Source organism: Mauremys mutica, chromosome 3 (assembly GCF_020497125.1).
Source record: "Mauremys mutica isolate MM-2020 ecotype Southern chromosome 3, ASM2049712v1, whole genome shotgun sequence".
Taxonomy (NCBI): Eukaryota; Metazoa; Chordata; order Testudines; family Geoemydidae; genus Mauremys; species Mauremys mutica.
Window position 1 is genome coordinate 91,800,111 of NC_059074.1, and position 27,806 is coordinate 91,827,916.

General features: G+C 39.6%; 1 protein-coding gene across 1 annotated transcript in view; it reads right to left on the reverse strand.

Annotated features, from left to right (window-relative positions):
- The window catches only part of MAN1A1 (mannosidase alpha class 1A member 1), a 201,860-nt gene that overhangs the window by 143,221 nt on the left and 30,833 nt on the right, over positions 1-27,806 (reverse strand). Inside the window, exon 2 of the mRNA XM_045010119.1 lies at positions 11,264-11,360. Coding sequence (XP_044866054.1) covers positions 11,264-11,360 — 97 coding nt within the window. The remainder of the gene's footprint in view (positions 1-11,263; positions 11,361-27,806) is intronic.

Consider the following 27,806-nt stretch of genomic DNA (forward strand, 5'->3'; position numbering starts at 1 on the left):
GAGAAGTAAACTTTTGGCCAGTAACTTTAGCAGAGACAATAAATACAAAGATCAAAATCAATAAAGTACAGCTGCATTTGAGTGTCCAACACTGTAGGAGTTAAGTCTAGTCCCTGGTCTCCTCCTTCCAAATCAGTTACTTTAAAAGCGAATGCATGTTTACCACCACTATGATTTTGTCGCATCCTTTCCTTCCCCCTCCCACTCTCACTAACACTCCCACCTCCCAAACGGTGTTTAATTAAATTTACCTGAAAACTGTGGCTGTGGTTTTCATTTTTGTATGGAAGATGGGGGTAAAAACTAATGAGTCTTCCTCATCCCGCCCACCCCCCAACACTCCCACCCTCAAACCCAGTATTCAATTGGTTTTGGAAACTCACTGAAATATCTCAGAAGGGTTTTATGAGACTTACTGTCAGTTATAGAACTAGATATTGTATTTGCACATTAATAGTATTAAACACAGTGCAATAGCAGCAAAGGCACAATCCTCTTGAGGAGCAAGGTGAGAAGGCATAAAAGGAAAACTAAAGGAGTTATACCAATGCCTCTAGCAGTAAATTCTCTTGTTTAGACAAGCCCTAGAAGTTCTAACTTTTGTGTGTCTCACACCCAGAAGCAGAAAACTGTAGTGTTACACTGCTCCTATGTGGAGTCAGTGCCTTCCACACAGCCAAGCAGTAGCCATGGAAAGAACTTGCATGTTACCATGGACAAGCACTGTTAATTATATGTATTATAGTAGTGCCATATTGGGGCTCCACTGTGCTTTGCACTGTGCAAACACATACTGAGCGACCTCCCTGTGCCAAAGAACCTATAGTCTATACAAGACAGAGTGGAAAGGGAAACAAAGGCACAGAGGAATAAAGTGACTTTCGTAAGTCACACTGAGAGCAGGTCAGCGACATCCATGAATAGAACCCAGGTCTGATTCCCAGTCCAATGCCACATTCACTAGACCATACTGCCTTCCATGTGCAAAAGCTGCAACAAAGATACAATTCCGTCCTGCAGTAAAACCTCATCGGAAAATATTCTGAAATCATGATCCCTACAAACTTAAAACCAGACTGCATGGCTAACAGATCACCTAGAGCTAGGGCTGCCAATTTTGGTTGGATGTATTCCTGGAGGTTTTGTCACATGACATAGTCTTTAATTAAAGATTAATTTTTAATTCCTGGAGACTCCAGGACAACCCTGGAGGGTTGGCAAACCTACGAAGTCTGAAAACTGTGTTAATTTTAAAACATGCTTCCCAGTAATGGCCTACTGAGATACTAGGAAGTTACATGCATATTGGTTATCTATCTATCACTACTCCTTTTACTGCACATACACATGCTAATGAGCACATTCAGTATAGTTTCAGGGAAAGCGGTTGAGGGGAAGGGAAATTGTCTGACAAATCTGAGGAACTGTCACAGATTGAAGTGTCACTAGAGGAGGTTTTGGAATTAATTGATAAACTCAACATTAACAAGTCACCGGGACCAGATGGCATTCACCCAAGAGTTCTGAAAGAACTCAAATGTGAAGTTGCGGAACTATTAACTAAGGTTTGTAACCTGTCCTTTAAATCGGCTTTGGTACCCAATGACTGGAAGTTAGCTAATGTAACGCCAATATTTAAAAAGGGCTCTAGAGGTGATCCCGGCAATTACAGACCGGTAAGTCTAACGTCGGTACCGGGCAAATTAGTCGAAATAATAGTAAAGAATAAAATTATCAGACACATAGAAAAACAAACTCTTGAGCAATAGTCAACATGGTTTCTGTAAAGGGAAATCGTGTCTTACTAATCTATTAGAGTTCTTTGAAGGCGTCAACAAACATGTGGACAAGGGGGATCCGGTGGACATAGTGTACTTAGATTTCCAGAAAGCCTTTGACAAGGTCCCTCACCAAAGGCTCTTACATAAATTAAGCTGTCATGGGATAAAAAGGAAGGTCCTTTCATGGACTGAGAACTGGTTAAAGGACAGGGAACAAAGGGTAGGAATTAATGGTAAATTCTCAGAATGGAGAGGGGTAACTAGTGGTGTTCCCCAAGGGTCAGTCCTAGGACCAATCCTATTCAATTTATTCATAAATGATCTGGAGAAAGGGGTAAACAGTGAGGTGGCAAAGTTTGCAGAGGATACTAAACTGCTCAAGATAGTTAAGACCAAAGCAGATTGTGAAGAACTTCAAAAAGATCTCACAAAACTAAGTGATTGGGCAAATGAAATTTAATGTGGATAAATGTAAAGTAATGTACATTGGAAAAAATAACCCCAACTATACATACAACATGATGGGGGCTAATTTAGCTACAACGAGTCAGGAAAAAGATCTTGGAGTCATCGTGGATAGTTCTCTGAAGATGTCCACGCAGCGTGCAGAGGCGGTCAAAAAAGCAAACAGGATATTAGGAATCATTAAAAAGGGGATAGAGAATAAGACTGAGAATATATTATTGCCCTTATATAAATCCATGGTACGCCCACATCTCGAATACTGTGTACAGATGTGGTCTCCTCACCTCAAAAAAGATATTCTAGCACTAGAAAAGGTTCAGAAAAGGGCAACTAAAATGATTAGGGGGTTAGAGAGGGTCCCATACGAGGAAAGATTAAAGAGGCTAGGACTCTTCAGCTTGGAAAAGAGAAGACTAAGGGGGGATATGGTAGAGGTATATAAAATCATGAGTGATGTTGAGAGAGTGGATAAGCAAAAGTTATTTACTTATTCCCATAATACAAGAACTAGGGGTCACCAGATGAAATTAATAGGCAGCAGGTTTAAAACAAATAAAAGGAAGTTCTTCTTCACACAGCGCACAGTCAACTTGTGGAACTCCTTACCTGAGGAGGTTGTGAAGGCTAGGACTATAACAATGTTTAAAACAGGACTGGATAAATTCATGGTGGCTAAGTCCATAAATGGCTATTAGCTAGGATGGGTAAGAATGGTGTCCCTAGCCTCTGTTCATCAGAGGATGGGGATTAATGGCAGGAGAGCGATCACTTGATCATTGCCTGTTAGATTCACTCCCTCTGGGGCACCTGGCATTGGCCACTGTCGGTAGACAGATACTGGGCTAGATGGACCTTTGGTCTGACCCGGTACGGCCGTTCTTATGTTATGTCTGGAGGAGAAAGAAGGGCAGAACTTACAGATTTCTTTCTACAATGCCAAAGACCATTTAATTTCTCCCTACTATTCATAAAGCTAAGATTTTCAGTTCTGACTTTCCATGGGCTCTCAGCTCATATTTGACACTATGTCAGTTAATCCCCATTTCAAATGGGTCAAGCTAATGCACTTTGAGGAGGATACATACTACAGCATATTGCTTTAATTAGTGAAGAACTGGTTTCCAACATGACTGGTTCATTTCATGCAATAACTCTGACTGCTACATGAGATAAGAAGTTTATTAGGCCAAGCAGGGAATTAAGACAGAAATGGAAAGATGTGTATGTTTGAAATCATGCTAAATAGCAGTCCTACCCTACAAGGTGACAGTGTCACTACTCCATACCAAAACTGGGTATTGAAGATTTTATATCATTTTCTTTCTGAAACAAAAACCCTGAGGTTTTGGTTTTTCTTTTTTTTAAAAACCCACAGATTTCAAAATTGTTTTTGTTTTGCCCTACTACCATTTTTGCCACTGAATGCAATAAAATAAGTGATATTCATAGGTTCTCTCTCCCACTTTCAATTTTCTTCTTTTTTTGTTTTTAAACCACTAAATTTCTCAAAAGCTGGAGATTTTGAGAAGTCCAAACAGCAAGAACAAATCCCCAGTCTCAAAAATGAAACAAAAATGCCCTGCACATAATTCATACTAGTGCATTTAGTGGTAAAAATGGGGGAAACCCTGATATTTCTGGTTTTGCTGAAATATTAGAAACTTTCAGAATCCTAAAGCTTTCCAAGAAAGTTTCCAGTTTGAAAGAATTTTTTTTTTAATATAAAAAAACAGCCTCACAAAAGTTATGGCTAGCTTTACCCCCACACTCTTTAGTACACCTCAGCACTCCCAGGCTTAGAACTCAGTTGCAGCATCAAGTCAGCACCAGAGGGATGGGATGTCCACATCAAGCAAATATACTTGCTTGTTTTTTTAGGGGGTGGGGGTGGGGGATGTTAAGAACTCCCAAAGCTTTCCACAGTCAAAAGACAGTTTACTACTCCCAACTAATTTTCACCAACACGCTGATTTAGGACACTTTCAAGCAGCAGAATTAAAGACTTGTGTCTGAGCCTAAAGTTCTGATTTCAGCTAGAGGCCATACTTTTCTATAATGTTAAAGTCTTTAGTTATGCATTATATAGTATATGAAATTAGCAGCCAGTTTACAATATATAAAGCCAAAATCTTACATGCAGCTTTAAAAGGGGCACTATTTGGTACCTTTTTTTTCTTCCCCAACCATACCTGAAGTATTTTAAAAACAAAGTAGATATCCCACAGCTCATTTCAATAGTAGCTATTTTCAGAGGATCTTCTAACACTTCCTTCTACCAAGTGACTTCATAGGCTCATGTTGGTTTGTTTTCTTGATGAACGAGACCAATACCAAGTAGATGGCCTAGAGACGGGACCACATGACCAATGTGGTAACATGTTATCTGCTCCATGATTTTTTCAGTGCTTTTATAGGTCTCTGAAATTTTCCCCAGTGTTAGAGCCCCATGCACCATTCTTGGTACCAGGCTCATTTTCTCATCTTTATTATTCTTTATCCATTCTCATTCTTTATCACAAGCTACACTGACTACATTTCACATGGATTTGGTCTCCAGAGCTTTAATTTTTCTGGTGGCCATTTTAAGAGAGATATGTTCAATTTTTTTTCTTGCTTATTAATCTCACGAGTAGTTTGCACCAGCTACTCAAATCTAAATCTTGCACTATAATATCCACAAGCATAATTAGCAAAGTGATCTGCCCATCACTGTCAAACTTCAGCAACAATATAGCTGTTATTCTTCCTTGACACAAAAGTAAAGGTTAAGTATAACACCTCACTTGTTCCATAGTGAAGAATGTCTAGCATGACCTTTGCTAATGCTCAGGCTAAGAAATATTTCAAAGTACAGTACATCTTTAGCAATTTTCTTGCACGTCTATCTAATGTCATGAAGGATTACAACCCCTACTTAGATATCTTGTTCTTATGATTTTATGGCTATTTCTTATTAAAATATTGGTCTCTGGTTTTCAGATGACAATTTATACTGTCTGAGCACTGGAACAACTTATACTGGATGCAAAATGACAACAGTAAGTAAATTGCATTATAGACCCTTATCAGAATTTATTTACTGAAAAGTGATCCATCCTGAATCAATTAGTGAAGGTGAAATTTCACTTCTGTTTTATGGTACATCAGAAAAACAGGGATTTACAATTAGATTCAAGTAATGTTTTAAACCATTTTGTGAAACTATTTTAGTCAAAACAAATATTAAACCTTTCAAACAGCAATTAACTAAAACAAGAAAAATCAGTGTTCTCATACACTTATCAGAGGGGTAGCCATGTTACTCTGTATCCACAAACACAACAAGGAGTCCAGTGGCACCTTAAAGGCTAACAGATTTATTTGGGTATAAGCTTTCGTGGGTAAAAAACCCACTTCTTCAAATGCATGGAGTCCACTGTTCTCATAAATGTAGACACTTTTGTTTCCCACACTTTTGAAAGCTGAGGACCTCCCTTCAGGAAAAAGGAACAAATCATGCCCCTCTGAAAACCTCGTGCATTTCTACAGACCTATCAAAAAATAATAGTCTTCATAATACTTCCTCTTTTCTTACATGCTTTGATAAGCAGTGAAAGAGTTAACTTTTGACATTTAAATTACTGACATCTGAATTAGCACCCACTGAAATAAGTGAGTTCATACCTCAGCTATTGTTCCTGGCTCCCTGCAAACTCAGTATGTACCTTCACAGCAGAGTTAACCTACGTGATCAGTACCCAGCTGTGAGCACCCTGGTCAGTCTAAACTGGGCGTGAGCATACCCACAGCTAAGTCATACCTATGTTACTATGTTCTCACTGGTTCTTTATTCACCTACATGTATCTCTGGGGGCATATCCCATGGTTCTTTGTGCTGAGACACTAGGATTCTTCCACAGTTAGTATTGTCAATTGCAGAAGAACCTGTCTGCTCTTTCAGAATAGCAATGGAAGACTATCAGCACTGGAGTGATTTTCCTCTGTGGAAAGTGGGTGGATTCCAGTCTAGGCTTAAAGCACCTCCAAACCCACATAGAGGTTTTTGTATGTGGATGGGGTTGAGCTAAAAACCAAGTAAGAGTCTGGGCTGACTGCAATGAAGACATATCCTCAGATACTGCTGCACTGCTGACGCTTAGATATTTTAAAATTTCTCTTTTCACTCAGACATGTTAGCAAGCGGCATGTGTGCGCATTTGCTGCAAGCAGCAGATGGCCCTCAAAGACCAGATAGGAGCTCTTGAGGCCAGAGTGGCTGAACTAGAGGAGCTAAGAAAGACAGGTAGATAGACAAGACTTTCTGGGACACAGTAGAGGAGTCCGACCCCTACTCTGACAGCCTCTGTGCTGGTGAGGAGGAAGAAAGTCTAATTGGAGAACATCAAAGTGAAGCGGAAGGAAATGATCTCATAGTTGAGACCCTCCTCTTCCAGATGATGTCACAGTATCCTCTCACACTGAGGAGACCCCAGTTATTAGGAAAATAGGTAATAGTAATGGGGGATCATAGGAAATATAAAAAAACTGTTTGTAATCACCTGGAGAACCTCATGGAGGTAAACTGCCTGCCGGTGCAAAGGAAAAGTTGCTGATCTCTCAAGACATGGAGTCCAAATTTAGGTTGCTAGGTAAGAGATTAAAGCTTAGGACCTCCACGGTGGCATTGTCCGAAATGCTTCCAGTTCCATGCATGTGTCTAATTAAACAGACAGAACTGAAGGATCTCAAGATGCAGATGAAACAATGATATAGTGAGGAAGTCTTTAGGATTATTAGGAACTGAGGAACCTTTTGGGAAAGGAGGCACCTATACAAGAAGGAGGGGCTCCACCTAAACAGAACCAGATAGCTGACATGCAAAATCAAAAAGGTTGTAAGGAGGTTTGTTTTGTTTTTTAAATCTAAGGGGGGAGGGGGAGTCAACAAGTGCAGAGAAGCACACTGTTTGGGACAGAGACATCCCTTAGGGGAGGATCTTTTAATGGGGATTCTCTATGTCCTATTAAAAAGGAGAGGATAGAAACTGATAAAGTACAGGTAGAAGCTGAATAGAAACAGTCGAATGAAAAAGGAGTCCCATTCAATTACTTCACATGAAGGCAGACCACTATATATTAAAAAAATTATAACTGCTTATATACAAATGCTAGAAGTCTAAGTACTAAAATGGGTGAACTTGAGTGCCTAGTATTAAACAAGGATACTGATATAATAGGCATCACAGAAACCTGATGGTATGATGATAATGCGACAAAATATATAGGAATGACAGAGTAGGTCATTCTGGTGGGGGAGAGGCACTATAAATGAAAGCATACATATAGAGTAACATTTAGTAAAAATCTTAAGTGAATCAAACTGTACCATGAAATCTCTAGGGATAGAAATTCCAGGGTTGAGTATAATAGGAATATAGTACAAACCACCTGACTAGAATGATGATAGTTATTATGAAAGGCTCAAGTAGATGAGAAGCAATAAAAATAGAAAAAAAAACAGTAATAATGAGGGATTCTAACAGCCCCCATATTGATTAGGTACATGTCAGCTCAGGATGGGATGCACAAATAAAATTTCTAGACACTATCAATGACTGCTTTTTGGAGCAGCTAGTCCTGGAACTCACAAGGAGAGGGGAATTTTTTGACTTAGTCCTAAGTGGCACACAAGAGGTGACTATAGCTGAACCACTCAGTAAAAACGACAATAATGTAATTAAATTTAACATCCTTGTAGAGAGGAATATACCAAAGCAGCTCCCACAGTAGCATTTAATGTCAAAAAGGGGAGCTACACAAAAATGAGGACACTAGTTAAAAACAGAACTTCAAAAGGAAGTCACAAAAGTGAAATGCCTCCAAACTGCATGGAAACTTTTAAAAAAACACCATAATAGAGGCTCAAATTACACGTATACCCCAAATTAAACAACACAGTAAGAGGACCAAAAAATCCAATGGCTAAAAAAAGTAAAAAGAGGAAGTTAGAGACAAAAAGATATAATATTGGAAGTCAAATCCTACTGAAGAAAACAGAAATCAGCATAAACTCTGGTAAGTCAAGTATAATTAGAAAGGCTAATAAAGAATTTGAAGAGCAACTAGCCAAAGACGAAAAACTAAACAGCAAAAAATACTTCAGGTACATCAGCAGCAGTGAGGCCACTGGATGATTGAGGTGCCAAAGGAGCCCTCTAGAAAGACAAGGCCGTTGCAGAGAAGCTAAATGAAGCCTTCACTACAGGAGGATGGGAGGGCGATTCCCACACCTGAGCCATTCTTTTTAGCTGACAAATCTGAGGAACTGTCCCAGATTAAGGCATCAATAGAGGAGGGTTTTGGAACAAACTGATAACCTGAAAAGTAATAAGTCACCCGGACCAGATGGTATTCATGCAAGAGTTCTGAAGGAACCTAAGTATGCAAATGCAGAATTACTAGCTGTGGTACAGCTCTTAAGTCAGCCTCATTACCAGGTAACAGGAAGATAGATAATGTGACACCAATTTTTTAAAAAGGCTCCAGAGGCCATCTGGCAATTACAGGTGGTAAGCTTAACTTTCAGGCAAGTTGCTTAATTCTCTTCTTTACTATAGCTTTATCAGATAAATAGATTAATATTATTTGTTGGGGAAGAGTCAACACGACTTTTGTGAAGGGAAATCATGCCTCACCAATCTATAGAATTCTTTGAGAGGGTCAAACAAACATGGAGAAAGGTGATCTAGCACATATAGTGTCAAAGATTTTTCTGCAAGTCCAAGTATAAGGTCCTTCACCAAAGACTCTTAAGCAAAATAATCAGTCATGAGATAAGAAGGAAGATCCTGTCATGGATCAGTAATTGGTTAAAAGACAAGAAAAAGGGTAGGAATAAATGGTCAGTTTTCAGAAGGGAGAGATGTAAATAGTGGTGTCCCTAGGAGTCTGTACTCAGACCTGTGCTATTCAACATATTCATAAATGGATCTGGGAAAAGGGATAAATAGTGAGGTGGCAGATGAAACAGAACTACTCAAGATAGTGAAGTCCAAAGCAGGCTATGACGAGTTGCAAAGGGTTCTCAATAGTGGGCGAATGGACAACAAAATGGCAGATGAAATTCAGTGTTGATAAATACAAAGTAATGCACGTTGGAAAACATAATCCCAACTATACCCACAAAATGATGGGGTCTAAATTAGCTGTTCCCATTCAAGAAAGATCTTGGAGTCATTGTGGACAGTTCTCTGAAAACAGCTCCTCAAATGTGCAGCGGCAGTCAAAAAACCTAACAGAACATTAGGAGCCATTAAAAAAGGGATAGATGACAAGAGAGAAAAGATAATGCCACTATATAAATTGATGGTATGCTCACACCTTGAATTAGATAAGTTCATGGAGGAGAACTCTATCAATGGCTATTTGCCAAGATCATCAGAGATGCTACCCCATGCTCTGGGTATCCCTAAGCCTGTAACTGCCAGATGCTGGGACTGGACACCAGGAGATGGATCACACAATTGCCCTGTTCTGTTCATTCCCTCTGAAGCATTGGCCACTGTGAGAAAAAAGGGCACTGAGCTAGCTGGACTATTGGTCTGACCCATTATGGCCATTCTTATGTTCTCACCCCCATTTCCTCACACATACACTCACAACCTTTGAATCCTGAGGTGGGTAAAACCCAAACTTCTGGAAATGCTGCACTAGAATACTTAATTCTTGAGGATTTACTAAATGCTGCACACTTAGGCTGTTTTACGAGTGTCATCCAAAGATAAAATTTTTCATCTCTTCTCCCATTTCAAGCAAGATATAAACACCCTATTTTAAAATATATATAGTTTTACACATTTTTTTAATCTTTCTAATAAATCAAAGCTATGCACTATCTTGTGGGCATCAAGGAAATTAGTTCACTTTTATTATTTCCAAAATAATGAAGACTGACAACAGTTTCTATATTCTAATAAGCAATTTCCAGGGTTTTTCCCCCCCGTTCCACAAGGTTTAAGCCAACACTAATCTGTGCATAAGGAAGCAGTGTTTTCTACTCAACTTCTCCTTTAGCTGATGCTCTTCTATTCAGTTCTGCACCATTTCTAAATTTAAAAAAGATATTTCTAAAATGCATTACCTTTGTCTTCTCTCCACACTCTTCTTCCAGTACAGCTGTAAATTTTTCAAGCTAATTTTGGGCTGAAGAAATGTCTAACACTAATTTATAGCTATATCTCTTGCAACATTGGCCTGGTCTACACTGGGGGGGAGAAGGGGGTCGATGTAAGATACGCAACTTCAGCTACAAGAACAGCGTAGCTGAAGTCAACATATCTTAGTTTGATTTACCTCCCGTCCTCACTGTGCAAAATCGACAGCCGCGGCTCCCCCGTCGACTCCGCTTCTGCCTCTCATCCTGGTGGAGTTCCGGAGTCGACAGGAGCGCGTTTGGGGATCAATTTATCGCGTCTAGACGAGACGCGATAAATCAATCCCTGATAGAGCGATTGCTACCCACCCATCTGGTGGGTAGCGTGGACGTATCCATTTATGGGTACAACTATAGGTCATCTCACAAAAGAGAGAACCAGTTAGAGATTTTCTCCATTTCAAGTCAATTAACCGGTCACTCACTCCTTGCCAGAAGATACTTGTGAAAGATCCACTTTTGCACCCACATGGAATACGTAGTGGTAGCTATGTCCCTGGTATAGCATTTAATTTTTATTTCATGTTTTTACTACGTGTAGTGACAAAGTGATCTGGATCAGAGTAGTGTAATACAGTGTAATTATCCACATAAGGTATAGCACCGAAATGCTTCATCACCTTCATTCAGAGGAGCAAGATGACGTAACTTGACAAGGTAATGCAAGCGGTCACCTTAGTCTGTTAACTTCTATACACAACATGCTATGCAAAAAATGTCAGTATCACAACAGCTGGGAAGAGCACGTGTGTCACCACTGTAATCTCTTCAACTGATTTACTGTCCTAACATTCATGTCACTAAGTACAAATGCAAAAACTACTCACCAAATAAATTGCTTGAATGTCCTTGTTTAGATATGGGTTTCAGTTCATTTAATCCCCAAGCGTAACGCTTATAATTATCCCAGGAATGTTTCATCATCTGGAGGGAAATGAAAGCAGGATTATAATGCTGATTTAACAAGAAAACATAATTCGTGTTATATCGGGTCGCGTTATATTGAGGTAGAGGTGTAATACTTTCAGCATTCTGGCTAGAGAGGTGTGACTGGATTACTAGTTTTATAATACCTGTTTCAGAATAATCCCTTTTTATACAAAATCATCAACTTCCGGGCACTTAGAATTCTGCAAGGAAAGAAAAGCCAAGCTGGAATCTCCTACAAAGACAACTCACATTTGCTGCTTTATATAGCCATGCTGATATCTCTCAGATAACAGAAATAGCAGATTATCTTTATGGAGAAGGAACAAAAAAGAGTTAAGAAACTGAAAAAGTAGTATTGTACCATTACAGCAAAGTTCTGAATAGTTATAATTATACTAAAAACTATTTTAAATATAATTTACAGATTGCAAAGTCAAACACTTGAGAGTTGGGCAACCATAAATCTCGTACTTGTTGAGCAATTTTAATTCTGCCCCCTTGTGTACCTATCCTGTGAAGTGAATAAACATGCAGGAATCTCCTAAAGAAAATGAGTCACCATATAATTAATAACTATCAATATATGGGAGTCAAATTAAGATTGCACAGGCCACCATAAATGTGCCACTTCCTAAGTTTTGAGTGCTTGGCTTTGAAACCTTGGCATTCTTTTAACAGATTGTGTATGAGATTTCCTGATTTTGTGGATTTGTTTGATTTTAAAAAACTCAAAGCAAAATCAAGTTGAATATGTGCAACTAGCAACCTACTCAACCCCTTGTGAATGAATAAGGTTTGAACCTTGAACCTGCAGTATTACAGCAGAGACTGTTACTAGAGCTACAGGTCTAGCGATATGCTCAAAGTGCAAGGAGTGCTGGGTCCAGGGTGCAATCACGGGGGGCAGGCCCAGCATAGCCTGGCTCTCTTCATCCTGCAACTGACCTAGGAGCTGGAGGAGCTCCTGCTTACATGGTGGTGGCCCCAGAGATGGAGGATTGGTTGCCAGCACCATATGCTGGGTCCAGGGGGTGATTGAGAGGGGGGCCCAGCTTGTCTCTCCCGCTCACCCTCCCTTAGGGTGACCAGACAGCAAATGTGAAAAATCGGGACAGAGGGAAGGTGGTAATAGGAGCCTATCTAAGAAAAAGACCCAAAAATCGGGACTATCCCTATAAAATCAGGACATCTGGTCACCCTACCCTCCCTCCAGCAGCTTCACCTAGCTCCCTGGTGTTCAGGCAGCAGGTGTTGGTGGTGCTGCCACACATGTGACCCAGGCCTCTGCGTGAATCTATACTGCCATTTCCTAAAAAAGGCAAGCAAAAGAAAGGAAATAGCCATTTTTAAACATACTATACCTCACCAAAATCTGAATGGAATTTCACAGAACAAGAAAAGTCACTTCTGTAGCCTCAGGCCATTAACTGTGCTGAATATCAAAGGCCTGTAGCAAGTAAGGGAGGTGAGAGATTCTCAAAGAAAGGTTGCAGAAATCCTTTATAATGGACAGTGTTAGGCAACTTAAATATAAGGTCACTACAAGCCTCTCCTATAGTAAGTAACAGAACAAATGGATAGGGGTTCAAAACCACTAACAGCCAAGCTTGCTCATTATCTTCTTATGTATGCCAAACTTCCAGGACATTCTTTCCTATGTTTTTCCGTATCACTTTAAAATTTCAATTAGTTTTGCTTATTGTCAGCTAGCTATGACTATTAAACTTTTAGTCAAGTTTATTTCCAAATAGTTTTCTACAGACACACTTCTTTTAGTTTTAGCGCTTAATACACAATTTTTTTTTATGCAAAGTAGCATCCCTTTAAATAGTTTGTTAGCCCTCTGGTGCTCTTTACTGTGTTCTAGGTTTCAGAAGCCTCGAGGAGACCCAGGTAAAATATGCAACTTCTAGCTGCATAGTGTATGTGCATTTAGTAAACAACTGTGTCCTCTGTGGTTTCTTAATATTGTTTTTGTTGTATAGAGAAAAAGAGACAAAACACCGTAGATTAATAGACTCATTTTAGTTAGCACAACATGCTGGAAAGACAAAAATCAGTCTCAAATTTGTATTTTTTGATTAGCCAGGAAGTCTTGTTTGTTGGAGTTTAATAATTTAAAATTCTTATGCACTTGTTTTTTCCTCAAATAATTGTGGTACCATTTTCCATTAATATTAAATTAAATATCAGTGATACTCAGACTGAGGCTTATGAGCCACAAGTTGCTCTTTAATGTGTCTCCTGTGGCTCTTTGCAGCACATGATATTAAAAAAATGATTTAATTATTAACCAACCTAAGTTATTAATCCATCAGGATGTGTTTACTATATTAACCAATTGTAGTTGATAAAATACTAATACTTGCTCATTCTGCTGTGAATACATATACATGAACACACACCTAAATATTTCCTGTCATACTGTTTAAATATTAATGTGTGGTACTATAGTAAATTAAACAATGAATTCACACTACTGAGGCTTTTTTGGGAAATGCTAATTTGAGCTAATTTGGCTCCTGAACCGCTGAGGTCTGAGTATCACTGCATTAGTGTTATAAAGTAGTAGCTCTACTTCCAACATACATGAAACAAAAAAGTTACCTTAAGTCTGACCACCTTAGCAGATAATAGTCACATACGTAGCCTCGAATTTGGCAAGGTTTCTGGTTCTGACACATTAAGACTGGAATTTTACCAAACATCTTCTGGCTAAACAATCCTCTGTTACAATCTTCAATATTTCATTTGCAATATGCTATTCCCCTATTTCCAATTAGCATTTCTTAATTACCATAATTTATTCATTATAAGGCCAGAAGGGACCACTATGATCATCTCGTCTGACTCTGCATAACAGGCCATAGGGCTTCCCTAATTTATTCCTTTTTGAACTACAGCACACCTTTTAGAAAAGCATTCAATCCTGATTGAAAAGTTTCCAATGATGGACAATCCACCATAACCTTAGGAAGTTGTCCAATGGTTAATCATCAACACTTAAAATGTGCACCTTATTCCGTAATTCCTAATCTAGATTTGTCTAGCTTCAACTTCTAGCCATTGTGTCTTGTTATATATTTGTCTGCTAGACTGAAGCGCACTGTTATCAAATTTCTGTTCCCCGTGTAAGTACTTCTGGGCTGTGATGAAGCCACCTCTTAACCTTCTCTTTGATCGGATAAATAGATCGAGCTCCTTGAGTCTCTCATTGTAAGGGATTCTTTCCAATCCTTTAATCATTCCTATGGCTCTTCTCTGAACCATCTCCAATCAACATCATTGTCCACAATTCAAGAAAGATCACAATCCAGATTGCTAGAAATCACCTGGGCTGGTTTAAATCAGGGTGCCGAACCTTACCCATTAGAGAGCCAATTACATTGTGATTTCTCAAATGATTAGGCTTTGTGCTGTTATCAATATCAACTCAAAGCAGCGGTGTTTTGAACCTCCACCCAAAGCTTTAAACAGGAGATCTAAGTATCTTCCCCAGCTGGCCTCTGAAGAAGCTTAAAACCCCCTGAATTTGTAATTGCTTTACCCAAAATTGGATCCATACTTAGCACTGCCTCACTTCCTACAGTATTCAAAGGCAATATGCAATTTTATCTAATGTAGACTTTAAAAAAAAAAAAGGGAAATAGAGCTTTCAATTCTACCTATCAGATCAACCCAGACTCTGTTACAAGAATATAGGAAAGGGAGAACTCACCCTTAACCAATTCCATATAAGGGTCAAACTGGTATGGAGACAGCATTAGAAAGAGTTTAACACGACTAATAGGACTTGTCTACACTGGCAATTTACAGCGCTGCAACCTTCTCACTCAGGGGGGTGAAAAAACACCCCCCTGAGCACAGCAAGTTTCAGTGCTGTAAAGCTCCAGCGTAGACAGTGCACCAGTACTCTCACCCAGCGTACCAGAGCTCTTCCCCAGCGCTCTCCCACGACCACACAAGCCACGTTAAAGCGCTGCTGTGGCAGTGCTTTAGCATTGCCAGTGTAGACTAGCCCATATTCCCCACCACTCAAGCATTAGGAATTCTTATTCTAATCCTCTTTTCCAAATATTGCTATTATAGATAATCCTATACTGGACATTATATTTATACAAAAAAACTTGTAAACTGCATAATCCAAATCTGTTCTACTCACTTTAAAAATTATGCTTTATCCCGAGGTTTAAAAGACGGCACAAACTAAATCTTTCACTGATTCACATTAATCTAATCTCAGCAAAATTCACAAGAAAACCTAATCATTCCCTCCCCCATTGGATGCAAAGTAAAATGTGCTATTGCAGTTACTACTACAGCAGTTAGCTAAAATCCATGAGTAAGGCTGCGATTTAGTCAGGCGTATTTTTAACAAAGTCATGGACAGGTCACAGGCAATAAACAAAAATTCACAGCCCCATGACTTCTCCATCACTTGTACAATAAATATCCCTCACTAAACCTTAGCTCGGTAGTCTGGGGGGAGCCGGGGCTAGTGGCACCAGCTGCCTGGGGCCACTGAGCAGCCGCTGCTCTGACCGCCCCCGGGGTTGCATTCCCCGGCACTGCTCCCACTGCCCCTGGGACCACTGCTAATTATGGTCAATGTAGATATTATGGTCAATATCTACATTCAAGCATACAAAAATAGTTGCATTTCACTAGAGACTGTACAAAAATAATTGGTATGTTACTCAGGCTGTGGCTACACTTAGCACTTCAAAGTGCTGCCGCGGCAGCGCTTTGAAGCGCTAAGTGTAGTCAAAGCGCCAGCGCTGGGAGAGAGCTCTCCCAGCGCTGTCCGTACTCCACCTCCCTGTGGGGAATAACGGACAGCGCTGGGAGCCGCGCTCCCAGCGCTGGGGCTTTGACCACACTGGCGCTTTGCAGCGCCGCAATTTGCAGCGCTGGAGAGGGTGTGTTTTCACACCCTGCTGCAGCGCTGCAAATTTGTAAGTGTAGCCAAGCCCTTAGATACCAAACAGAGAATTAGCATAGTCTATAGTCCTTTTCATTTTATTCACAACTTTACTGATACAGCCAGAAAAGACTAATTGGAAAAATTCTACTCAGCACCAGATACATTATCCTCCCCCTCACTCAAAAGATTCATTCGGTACCACATATGTACTGTTACAGTTTCCAATAACTTTCAACCATCAAGCAGTACACAGCTACCATAAGCTAGCTCTGATACACTCATACTTATGTCACCTGTCTTCCTATTGTTCTTCACAGGCATTTGAGAAGTCTTGTTTCAAATTAGATTGCAAGTTATTTGGGAGAAGGAGTGTACTTTCCCATGTATTTGTAAAGTGCCTAACACAGAGTCCTATTCCTAATAAGTTAGCACTAAAATGCCCAAACTCAATACAAATAATTTGACTAGAACACTACCATTTTTCAGTTGCAAAAGAGGCTAATGTTCTGGGGACTATATGTAAGACATGGGAGGTAACTGTCCCTTTCTAAAAAGAACAGGAGTACTTGTGGCACCTTAAAGACTAAAATTTATTTTAGCATGAGCTTTCGTGAGCTACAGCTCACTTCTTCGGATGCATAGAATGGAACACACAGACAGGAGATATTTATACATACAGAGAACATGAAAAGGTGGAAGTATGCATACCAACAGGAAAAGTCTAATCAATTGAGATGAGCTATCATCAGCAGGAGGAAAAAAAAACTTTTTGAAGTGATAATTAAGATGGCCCATAGAAGGTGTGAGGAGAACTTAACATAGGGAAATAGAGACTGGGAATGGTTGGGTCATTACACTAATTGAATCTATTTCCCTATGTTAAGTTCTCCTCACACCTTCTATGGGCCATCTTAATTATCACTTCAAAAAGTTTTTTTTTCCTCCTGCTGATGATAGCTCATCTCAATTGATTAGACTTTTCCTGTTGGTATGCATACTTCCACCTTTTCATGTTCTCTGTATGTATAAATATCTCCTGTCTGTGTGTTCCATTCTATGCATCCGAAGAAGTGAGCTGTAGCTCACGAAAGCTCATGCTAAAATAAATCTGTTAGTCTTTAAGGTGCCACAAAGTACTCCTGTTCTTTTTGCGGATACAGACTAACACGGCTGCTACTCTGAAACCTGTCCCTTTCTACTAAGCAGTGGTGAGGCCTCAGTTGGTGTCCGTGTACAATTCTGGGCTCCACACTTTAGGAAAGATGGAGAACTTGGAGAAAGTCCAGAGCAGAGCTACAAAGTGATAAAAGGTTTAGAAAACCTGACGCATGAGGAAAGATTAAAAGCTGGCATGTTTAGTCTTAAGAAAATAAGATTGAATGGGGACCTGATAACAGTCTTCAAATATGTTAAGCGATATTGTAAAGAGGATAGTATCAATTGTTTTCTGGGTCCATTGAAGGTAGGATAAGAAGTAATGGGTTTAATCTGCAGCAAAGGAGATTTAGTTTAGATATTAGGAAAAAAACTTTCTAACTCTAAGGATAGTAAACCACTGGAATAGGCTTCCAAGGAAGTTGTAGAATCCCCTTCATTGGAGGTTTTTAAGAATAGGTTGGACGAACACCTCTCAATGATAGTCTAGGTCAGTGGTTCTCAACCGGGGGTAAGGTACCTTTGGGGTTACACAGAGGTGTTCCAGGGGGTCCATCAATTCATCTAGATATTTCCTAGTTTTACAACAGACTACATAAAAAGCACTCGCAAAGTCAGTACTACAATTTCATGCAATGACTTGTTTATGCTGCTCTATATACTACTACTATATACACCATACACTGAAATGCAAGTATAATATTTATATTCCAACTGATTTATTTTATAATTATATGATAAAAATGACAAAGCAAGCAATTTTTCAGTAATAGTGTGCTGTGACACTTTTGTATTTTTATGTCTGATTTTGTAAGCAAGTACCTTTTAAGTGAGGTGAAACTTGGGGTACACAAGACAAATCAGACTCCTGAAAGGGGTGCAGTAGACTGGAAAGATTGAGAGTCGCTGGTCTAGTTTACTTGGTCCTGCTTCCACGCAGGGGGCTGGACTTGATGACTCTGAGGTCCATTCCAGCACTACATTTCTATGATTCAATGAAAATGCACTGAAAGAATACAGTTACTTACATATCTAAATTCAGAAGTGATGCTTTCAAGTCCTGATAGGAAACACACAAATGATATTTGAAATGTTTTCACACAAAAACACACAAAAACCAAACCACCGCATTATTGCTTTCACAAGTCTTCAGTATTCTTCCAGCTAAATCCATTTCAGATTCAGAATTGTCTGTCTAGTAATGGAAGGGTACAGTATCTATGTAGAAACATCAGAAGGGTGTCCCTAAGTAGTAGTTATAACTTTATATCTTTATTTTAGCATCTTGACCTAGGACATTTATTTTCTGAAAGTATAAACAGGCTCATTTACTCTGCCAACATAGAAAGATATGCACCAGGAAAAGGCTTTAATAACCATTTTCAGATTTAAACAAGGGTCACAATCCACCAGTTATTTCCCTCAAAATTCTCTGAGCACTCAATTGCTTTAAGTCACAGAAGGGTGTACATTCCTGGATCACTAGTGCATACCTCAACTAAGGCAGAAGGCCAACGACAGTGCACTGACCAAGAAGTATGTTCACCACTATTACAATTCTTTAACTTTCTCTTTTTAGTGGATTCAACTGCTTGTGAAAAGTGGATGAACTATCTGGATACTGAAAGCCTATTTATCCCAAAACGTGCTTTGTTCTGAGAGGTCAAGTGAAAACGTCACCACAAATCTTCTGTCCTCATAACCTGGGAGGTCCACATCTAAGGATGAGGGTCTTCTGTGTCAATTCTGTACTTGATCAACAACAGCACAAGTTGTCAAACACCACCACCACCACCGTTGTCAACTAAAAACTGGATTGAGACCAGCTCTTCACGTGTCAATTAAGAGGCATCATGATAAAACTGGAAACCAATTTTGACAAGTGATTATACACATCACATTCCCTTAACTGTAAATTACTTTTCCAAATAAGATGAAGAGTTATTAGGGACAGCATTACAATAAGCATTATCCCTCTTCCTCCGCTGCTGATCTCTACCCACTGAAGATTCTTGAGGCTACTCTCCCTCAACCTGGCAACTAAACCTTTACAGGCAGCTAGGGAAATCTGAACTTTTACTTTCATTTGAACAAGTAAACTGGCTCCTTTCTAAGGGAAAAAATAAAGTAACCGTTAGTGGCTGAACTCAGGAAAGATATGGTAGTTTCCTTGGAAATTCATCTTGCAGCACTTTGCAAATGGCTGAATTTCAGAGAGAAATGCTGCATTTCCCTTCTACCCCAGTTGCAGTATTTCAAAGTATCAACAGTATTTCAAAGACAGAAGGACTGCTTACTAGGACTGCTTTAAAGTTCATCCTTTTTAGTATGAGCTCAAAGTGAGTCTATTGCTCCCATTCAGTTTTTTTTAAGCAAGTATAAAAACTTACACCAACTTAGCTGCCTGCAAATCACTGCAGCTCAGTTAGAAGGCATGGGAGGAGCAAGTAAGGTCTCTGCAACTAAAACTGATACTGTTTTATGATACATAGGTGTGGGAACAAAACCCATTATCAACTAAACACAAATAAAAGCAAACAGTAATGGGTACAGGAAGACATATAAACATCTTTGGGCAGAGACTTATGCCCACTCACTCATTGGAGTTGATGCATGCCTGTGGCACCCCCAAGAAATGTCCAGCCACCCAGTGAAAGCATACTTTGAGAATTAGCCCTGGTCTAGACTGAAGTCAACATAGTTAGATCGACTTACCATGGTGTCTTCACCGTGGTGAGTTGACTCCTGCCACTCCCCCATCAACTCTGCCTGCACCTCTCGCATCAATGGACATAGGAGTTGACAGGAGAGCTCTCGGGGGTCAATTTATCACATCTAGACTAGATAAATGGATCCCCACTGGATCGATCGCTACCCGCCGATCCGGCGGGTAGCATAGACATACCCTAACTATCGGAACCTCAAATACAAACTCTAATTCTCTTGTGGCTCACTAAGTCAAAAAGAGGTAAGGTCTTGATTTGCTGTATGATGAAAGGCTTAGAAGTGATGAGTATAAAAAAAATCAATACTTCACCTCTACTATTGAAGCATAATCAGTTTCCATAAAAATAAACGTTTAAGGTTTTAGGGTAGAAGGATTCTCTCTTAACTTTATCACAATAGTATATGAGCCTCCAAAATTATAAAGAAGCAATGAGCTCAAAATCTATCATTGTGAGTTTCACTAGAGAGTATAAAGTTCTGTATGTGTCTCTAATGCTACCACCACTTATCTAGAAACCGAATATTATTCCCTGAGCTACTTAGGTTGAAAAGATTTTACTCCTTTGTCTCAAACCATTTTTTGCTTAGAGGACAGATCCACTGTCAAAACACTAGTTTTGGATTATTCCAGTTACTATTGTTTAGTTACAACAAATTTGGTGTTCTTAAAGTGTTGAGTACTGAATTGGTCAAAAAGTGTATGGCTATAGCCAGAAGGAAAAGAACAAAGAAGAAAACATGGAACATCTTATGTTCCATCTCAAATAGTTGTGTGCCATATCAATTAATTTTATTTCTAGTTCTATTTCCACCCATTTTATTTTTAAATTATTTTCTTTAGTAATCTATAGTAATGAATAGCAGGCTACATTACTGCAGCATTAAGATTTGAGTTTACACAGGAAACTAAATTTACTTTTTCCCATTGCAACTCTAACTATGAGTGCTAGCATATAGTATAATTGTTGCATAGTTATAGAAGACCGAGCAGTATGACATTGAGAAAATATATTACATACAAAAAGTTATGTTGAGCAAGTATTAAGTTTGAAGGGTCAAGCACTCAAGTTATGAAGCATCAGAATCAAGGTTACCCTTGAAACTGAGTAGCCAACGTTTTCCAAAATGTTGGACATGGAAAGTAACACTTGCCCTATCAGAAGGTCTTGATACTGGGTCAGGAGACTGACCATATAAAGTTCTGGACCACTAATTCTCATCTTAGTTCATTTTCTTCTCTTTTCAGCCCCTAGCCAAATGAAATAATCAAAACAATTTGTTCAGTATGGTTAAATACTGATGGTCAAGTCAGGAGAAGCAAAGGGCCTTCGATACCAGGTTCACGATAAATACTTGGGTAAAACTGCCCTTTCAGAATTTAAAAGGAGAGCCTCTTTCTGTTGAAACTGTTTACATAAATTTAATCTATGTATGGCAGTTGATCCATGCAACAAATAAGGCTGTAATGTTATCACTGTGGCCAGAAAACAATCTCCAGTCTAACAGCATGAAATTGGAGTAACAGAGTTGGACTCTTTCCAGACCGCTGAAAAATACCCGTTACATTAGAGGTTAATCCCAGTTAATCACAATACTTGGGATGAAGCAGATAATGTCAGCTCACCACCACAGGATTCAGCAAGGGTCACACATTCACTCATAAATCTTTCCAAACAGAATATTAACACAGTGCAGCAACTCCGATTCCTGTTCCCAAACAGTATCAGTTGCAAATATGGATTTTAAGAAAATTGAAAATTCAGTTCTAAAATATTTTATGATTCTCTGCCAGTTTGGGGAAATCTGTCAATACCTTTTTACATCACAAAATCCCCTTTAGGTACACAGAGCACTGTAGATCTACTTCCCTCAAAGATCAGCAGCTGTTCACTGGTATCCTTTCGCCCTCATTTCCCTCTGCCTTGATCTTTATGCCAAACCAATGAGGTCTATCTCTGTCCCAGTAAGACATTCATACCTTTATTTAGAAAATGCAGTATGGATCCACTTTTATCAGATAAGTCTTTGTAGTTATTCACCCATTGTTATGGATGCAGATAGGGTAACTACCTGTATGAGCTACGGTCCAAACTGATCCTGACCATTACTATAATGACCTTAGAGAAAGTTATTTAAAAAGTTATTTCCTTCTACAGCCTTTAAAACACCTCTAACAAAGCATAAAAATGAAAACATGCAAGATTTTCATAAGTTAGTTTTCTTTTTCACATTGGCTATTATCCTCTACATGCATGTAGGTTTTGCAACTAGAGTTTCAAAGTTGCTAAAAGCACTATTTTCTTTAATCTTTTGTACTTTCACTAAAAGCTGCTTGTAAGATCATGGAAACCTGGAAGCAGTGAGGGTGTTTTCAAACTGTCACCTATCTTCATCTTTCGAAACCATACATATATATTAGACACGCACAAGCACATGTGCGCACACGCATGCACACACCTGAAAACTTAAGTGTAACCTGTCATTCTCCTGAGTATTTTGGTTTTCCATGGTCAATAGTGTCCAGCGCTCACAGCTCTAGAACATTATTATTATTCCTAAAGTTTTCATGCCACATTTCCTTATAAAAGGAGATTTGCATAATTAGGGTATCCATTATGTTATAGATTTAACACAACATTGAACTACTTTTTGAAGTTATATTAATATTCCAATTAAGGTACCTTATTTCCAAAGAAAGGAATATGAGACACTTGTGTCATTAGTTGCAACCATTTCCTTCATTCCACCAAAGTTGTGTGACAGCAGTTTTGTGATGAAGTTTTCGTTACAAAAAAGTGTGTATGCATTCCATCCTTTTGTGGGGGATACTCCGTTGATTAAGGACATCTCTGCAACAAGCCCTTGCATATATTTCTTAAGTCCTGGTATTTTCCCACTTTAAAATTTACAGATTAAATGGTTTTGCTTCATGAGTCACTGGATACTTTATTAGATACTTTAATGAATCCAAGAGTTCCATAGTATGGAGTCTTTACAATGCATAATACCAATCTCAGTACTGGACTTGGGAGACAAAACCTAGTATAAAGACAACACTAGTTTTCCAGTTATATTAATTCATATTTTCAATACAAGATTAAGGAATTAGTTTACGGACTAAATTAGTCAAAATTAGAGAAAAACTGAGGAACTTTAAAGAGTAAAGCAGCATAATTAGGCAGCATGACAGCAGATTAACTTCATGGCTGACAAATGCATGATGGTGCATTTTGAAAGGAATAATTTTAGAATTTAGTGTGAGAGACCAGCTAAATTAACTACAAAAATTTCAGGAAAAAGTCTGGGCTTAATGTGGGCAGCTCAATGTAAGACTCTGTTCAATGTTTTTTGTCAGCCAAAACAAATGAAGTGTTCAGATTTCTAGGATTGATATGCCATCGATCTAGTTTACATAACCAATGTAATGGTTATGTAACCATTTAAGATACCTGAATAGTGGTGTTCAGTTCTGATTACTCTCTCACACAAAATTATATAGCAGAAATAGAAAGGATAAAGACTTAGAGGCCACAGAAGCATGGAAAGATTTCTTATGAGGTCAGACTGAAAAGACTGACACTATTTAGTTTAGAGAGGTGGCAAGAGGAGGACATGATAGAGATTTACAAAGTAAATGATATAATCACGAGCTACTATTTAGTGGATTAAACTGAATGCCAAATTTAAAACTGATGAAGAGGAGGTTTTTTATAAAAACAGAACACAAAACATATGTAATCATTGCCACAAGATACAACTGAAGCAAAGTTTATCAAAGCAAAAACGTAACAGATTTTGTATAGATAAAATAGCCATCACTGATCCGATTCGGTATTGCATTTCCTATGTTCCTAATCAAAGTACTGCCATACATATGACAAAGATTCAGCAAGTAGGATCTCTGGCAAATGCCCCCAAACTTTCATGCTTCACTTGTATTTTCAATACTATTGTGCAGTGCCTGCAACTTTGCTAATGTCATGCTGACCTTTGCATGCTATAGCGTTATGCAAAGCAGCAGGGACGTCTAATATTGCCTGAAAGGGCAGAAATGATTCTGTGTTGCTCTTCCACCCAGTATTATTGTTAGCGTGTGGCAATTCCTAGGGGCCAAAAGCAGGGACCCACTGTGCTAGGTTCTGTACCAACATAACAAATGGGCAGTCCTTGTCCTGAAACAAGATAATTGTGTAAAAAAATCCTTAATCCTCCTCCTCCTCACTGCCCATACTTAAGTAAAAACAGCCAAATGGGACACAGTCAGATTCTACAGTCTATCTCTGAAAAAGAGACTGAGTGGGAAGATAAATACAGGTAGACAGAATCATTTGGTAGGACTTGTTCTGCTGTATCTACTACTACTTCCCCTTAACACCACCAAATAAATAATATTTATGCTTCAAATGTCCTTTCCTGGAGCAACCACATCAGCTTGGGGAAGTTTAATGTGGTCTGTTTGCTCCCCCAGCAAAAGCTGATGGCGTATTCCCCATATCAATACAAGTTACAGGATATACAGGCAAGGAATTTCCTCAGCATACTACCCTCACCCCCCAAACCCACAGTGACAACTTTAGATTTTTCCATGATACCTAGGAAGGACCTGGCTTCACTTTGCACAATGGAATATAGAATAAGTCAGCCTGCCAGTTTTATTCTTGAGCAGAGAAAAAGTGGGTGTTCACCCACAAAAGCTCATGCTGCAAAACGTCTGTTAGTCTATAAGGTGCCACAGGATACTTTGCTGCTTCTACAGAACCAGACTAACACGGCTACCCCTCTGATACTTGACTCTTCCTATGCAAGACCTCGTGTTTGCTTAGCACAGGGACTACTGGCAGAACTTTTAACAGCCACATAGGCCAAAAGGGTTGTGGTTTGCCATTATAAGTTCATACTCAGCAGTCTGGAGTCCTGTGGTGTAAGGTTGAGGTATTTTAATTTATCCCACAGTAGCTCAACTGAACACTAATTCAGGGGAGGGAAAACTACAGCCCACCAGCCATTTTAAGTTGGCCCTCGAGCTCCCGCTGGGGAGAAGGGTCTGGGGCTTGCCCTACTTTGGCACTCCAGCTGAGGAGCAGGGTCAGGGGCCACTCCACACAGCTCAAGAAGCAGCTTCATGACACACACACACCCTCCAGCTGGGGAGCAAGGTTGGGGGTCACTCCACGCGGCTCCCGGAAGCAGCGGCATGGTCCTCCTCCGGCTTCTACATGCGCCAATTGCCCCCACTCCAGCGCTCCAATGGGAGCTGCAGGTGTGGTGCCTGTAGACAGGGTAATGTGCAGACCTGCCTGGCCGCGCCTCTGCGTAGGAGCCGGCAAAGGGACATGTGGTTACTTCCAGGAGCCACTTGAGTAAGCACCACCCAGAGTCTACACTCCTGAGCCTCTCCCTGCACCGCAACCCCCTGCCCCAGGCCTGATGTCCCTCCTGCCCTCCGAACCCCTCAGTCCCAGTCTCCACCCTAGAGCCAGCACCCCCACATCCCCACTCCAGCCCGGAGGCCCCTCCCGCACCCTGAACTCATTTCTGGCCCCTACCCCGAGCCTGCACCACCAACCAGAGCCCTCACCCCTGCTCCGGCACCCCAACCACAATATTGTGAGCATTCATGGTCTGCCATTCAATTTCTATTCCCGGATGTGGCCCTCAGGCCAAAAAGTTTGCCCACTCCTGCTCTAAATAGATAATGAATATGTTTGAAATTAAGAGCAATGAGATATTTAAGTAAAGTTTTATTAAATGGAGGCGTCTGTACAAGAATTGGTCTGAAGAGGCAAAAAACGTATTTCTTAACAGATAAGTGGCATGGCATAACCTACCATCCACTGTGCACAGAGTTAAATTAGAAGACAAATCTTAGAACAGAAAGAAATAGAAGTATGTGATACTTGTATTTCCCTTGCCTCTCTCCCACAATACCATTAAAATGATAGAATTGTTTCAGAAAAATACATCCTTATGCATCTTTTTTCAAAAAGTGAAAACCAAAAAAAATGGGAGGTCCTTTAAAAAAAAAAACCTGCTGATGCACGCACACTGCTGTGATTCAGTAGAGGTAGGAAAAGTTTTTACCACCATCACTATTTGGAAAAAAAACTGTTAAGAAAAGGAAAGAATCCGATTCAATATATTTTCTGCTCTTACTATAAACACAAAGGTATCTAGTCCATTTGTAACAGCCCATTTAGCCTCAGCTACAGTTCCAGAAAACAATTCAATTAAAGTAAGCTTCATGGGGAAAATTTAGGTTCCTCAATTAGGGTCACTTGGTTGTTTCTTTTTAACAGGAAAATGGTTGAGTACAGAAAATTATGTTCTGTAACCACAGCCAAAAAAGCCAGTTTGTGGCTATCAAGATTACAAGAGATATTTTAAGCTAGACAAAAATAGCCTGATATTTCATTTATGCATTTTTATACCCCAGTAACAGTTTTCTTCTTAAACTTCTTGGTGCTATCAGTATTATAGTTTCATTAATTCACATAGTTCTGTCTAATTTAAATACTAGCAGGGGAAGAGACTATACCAGTAATACATTTCTGAATTTTTACTGGCTGACCTCCAAAAACTATGTTAAGATCATGTTAATAAAAATCATTGTAAGACTTTGAATTATACTGAACAAAGGAAGGTTTCTGCAAACTACATAAAAGCTTCCTATTAGCCCATTTACTATATGAAGAGCCAAGAAAATTTTCCCAACATAGGTGAGTAAAGTTAAACACCTAAATCTGTATTACTAGATAAATGGCTTGATTTTTCAGACCTGCTTTTTACACATATTTTGCCCAAATATGGATTATGGGCCTGACTTTACAGAATCATATTAGAAACCCTTTACACCTAATCTCTCTACTCTGAGCAACATGCAAATGCCACCCTAAGACTAGAAAGGAAGTACAATGTATATAAGAGGTAGACTTAAGAACCCATCAAGTTGGTAAGCAACTGAAAACCACACTCAATACACAGCAAAAGTTCATCTTCAAATACCGATCACATCTATGGTTTTCTTGTTCAGCAAGTCCCAATGTAACAGCTAGTTCTATTACATAAGAGATCTGCCATACAGAAATAGCATATACAAGTTCCATTAAGTAAATATCACTGCTAGCTCCACCAGTGGAAGCTCCTACTAAACCTGATTTAACAGACAGAGAACATAACTTCTTGTGATAGACTCAGGCCAGTTGGGTACAGCAGAATAGCTGAAGGCAGATATACTGGCCACTGGATTAACAGTTTTCTGTTCCCTGACTGACCAGAGCAGGGGCTGCTCCAGGCTAATGAGAACACCTGACTCTAATTAACCTGTAAAGAGTCAGGTGAGGCCATTCAGTTAATGTGACCACCTGACTCATTAAGGCCCTGCTGTTACTATAAAAAGGGCTCACTCCAGTCAGGCAGAGGAGCCAAGGAGCCAGAGGAGAGGAAGTGCGGCTGAAGGGCTGGTTACTGAAGACACCCTAAAACATCGTTAAAGGAGCCCTAAGGTAAGGATGAAGAAGGAGATCTGTGGGGAAGTGGCCCAGAGAAATGTAGCAACTCTGGCAGTGAAAGGTTGGCTGCCAACAACTGCTACCATTAGGGTCCCTGGGCTGGAACCCGGAGTAGAGGGTGGGCCC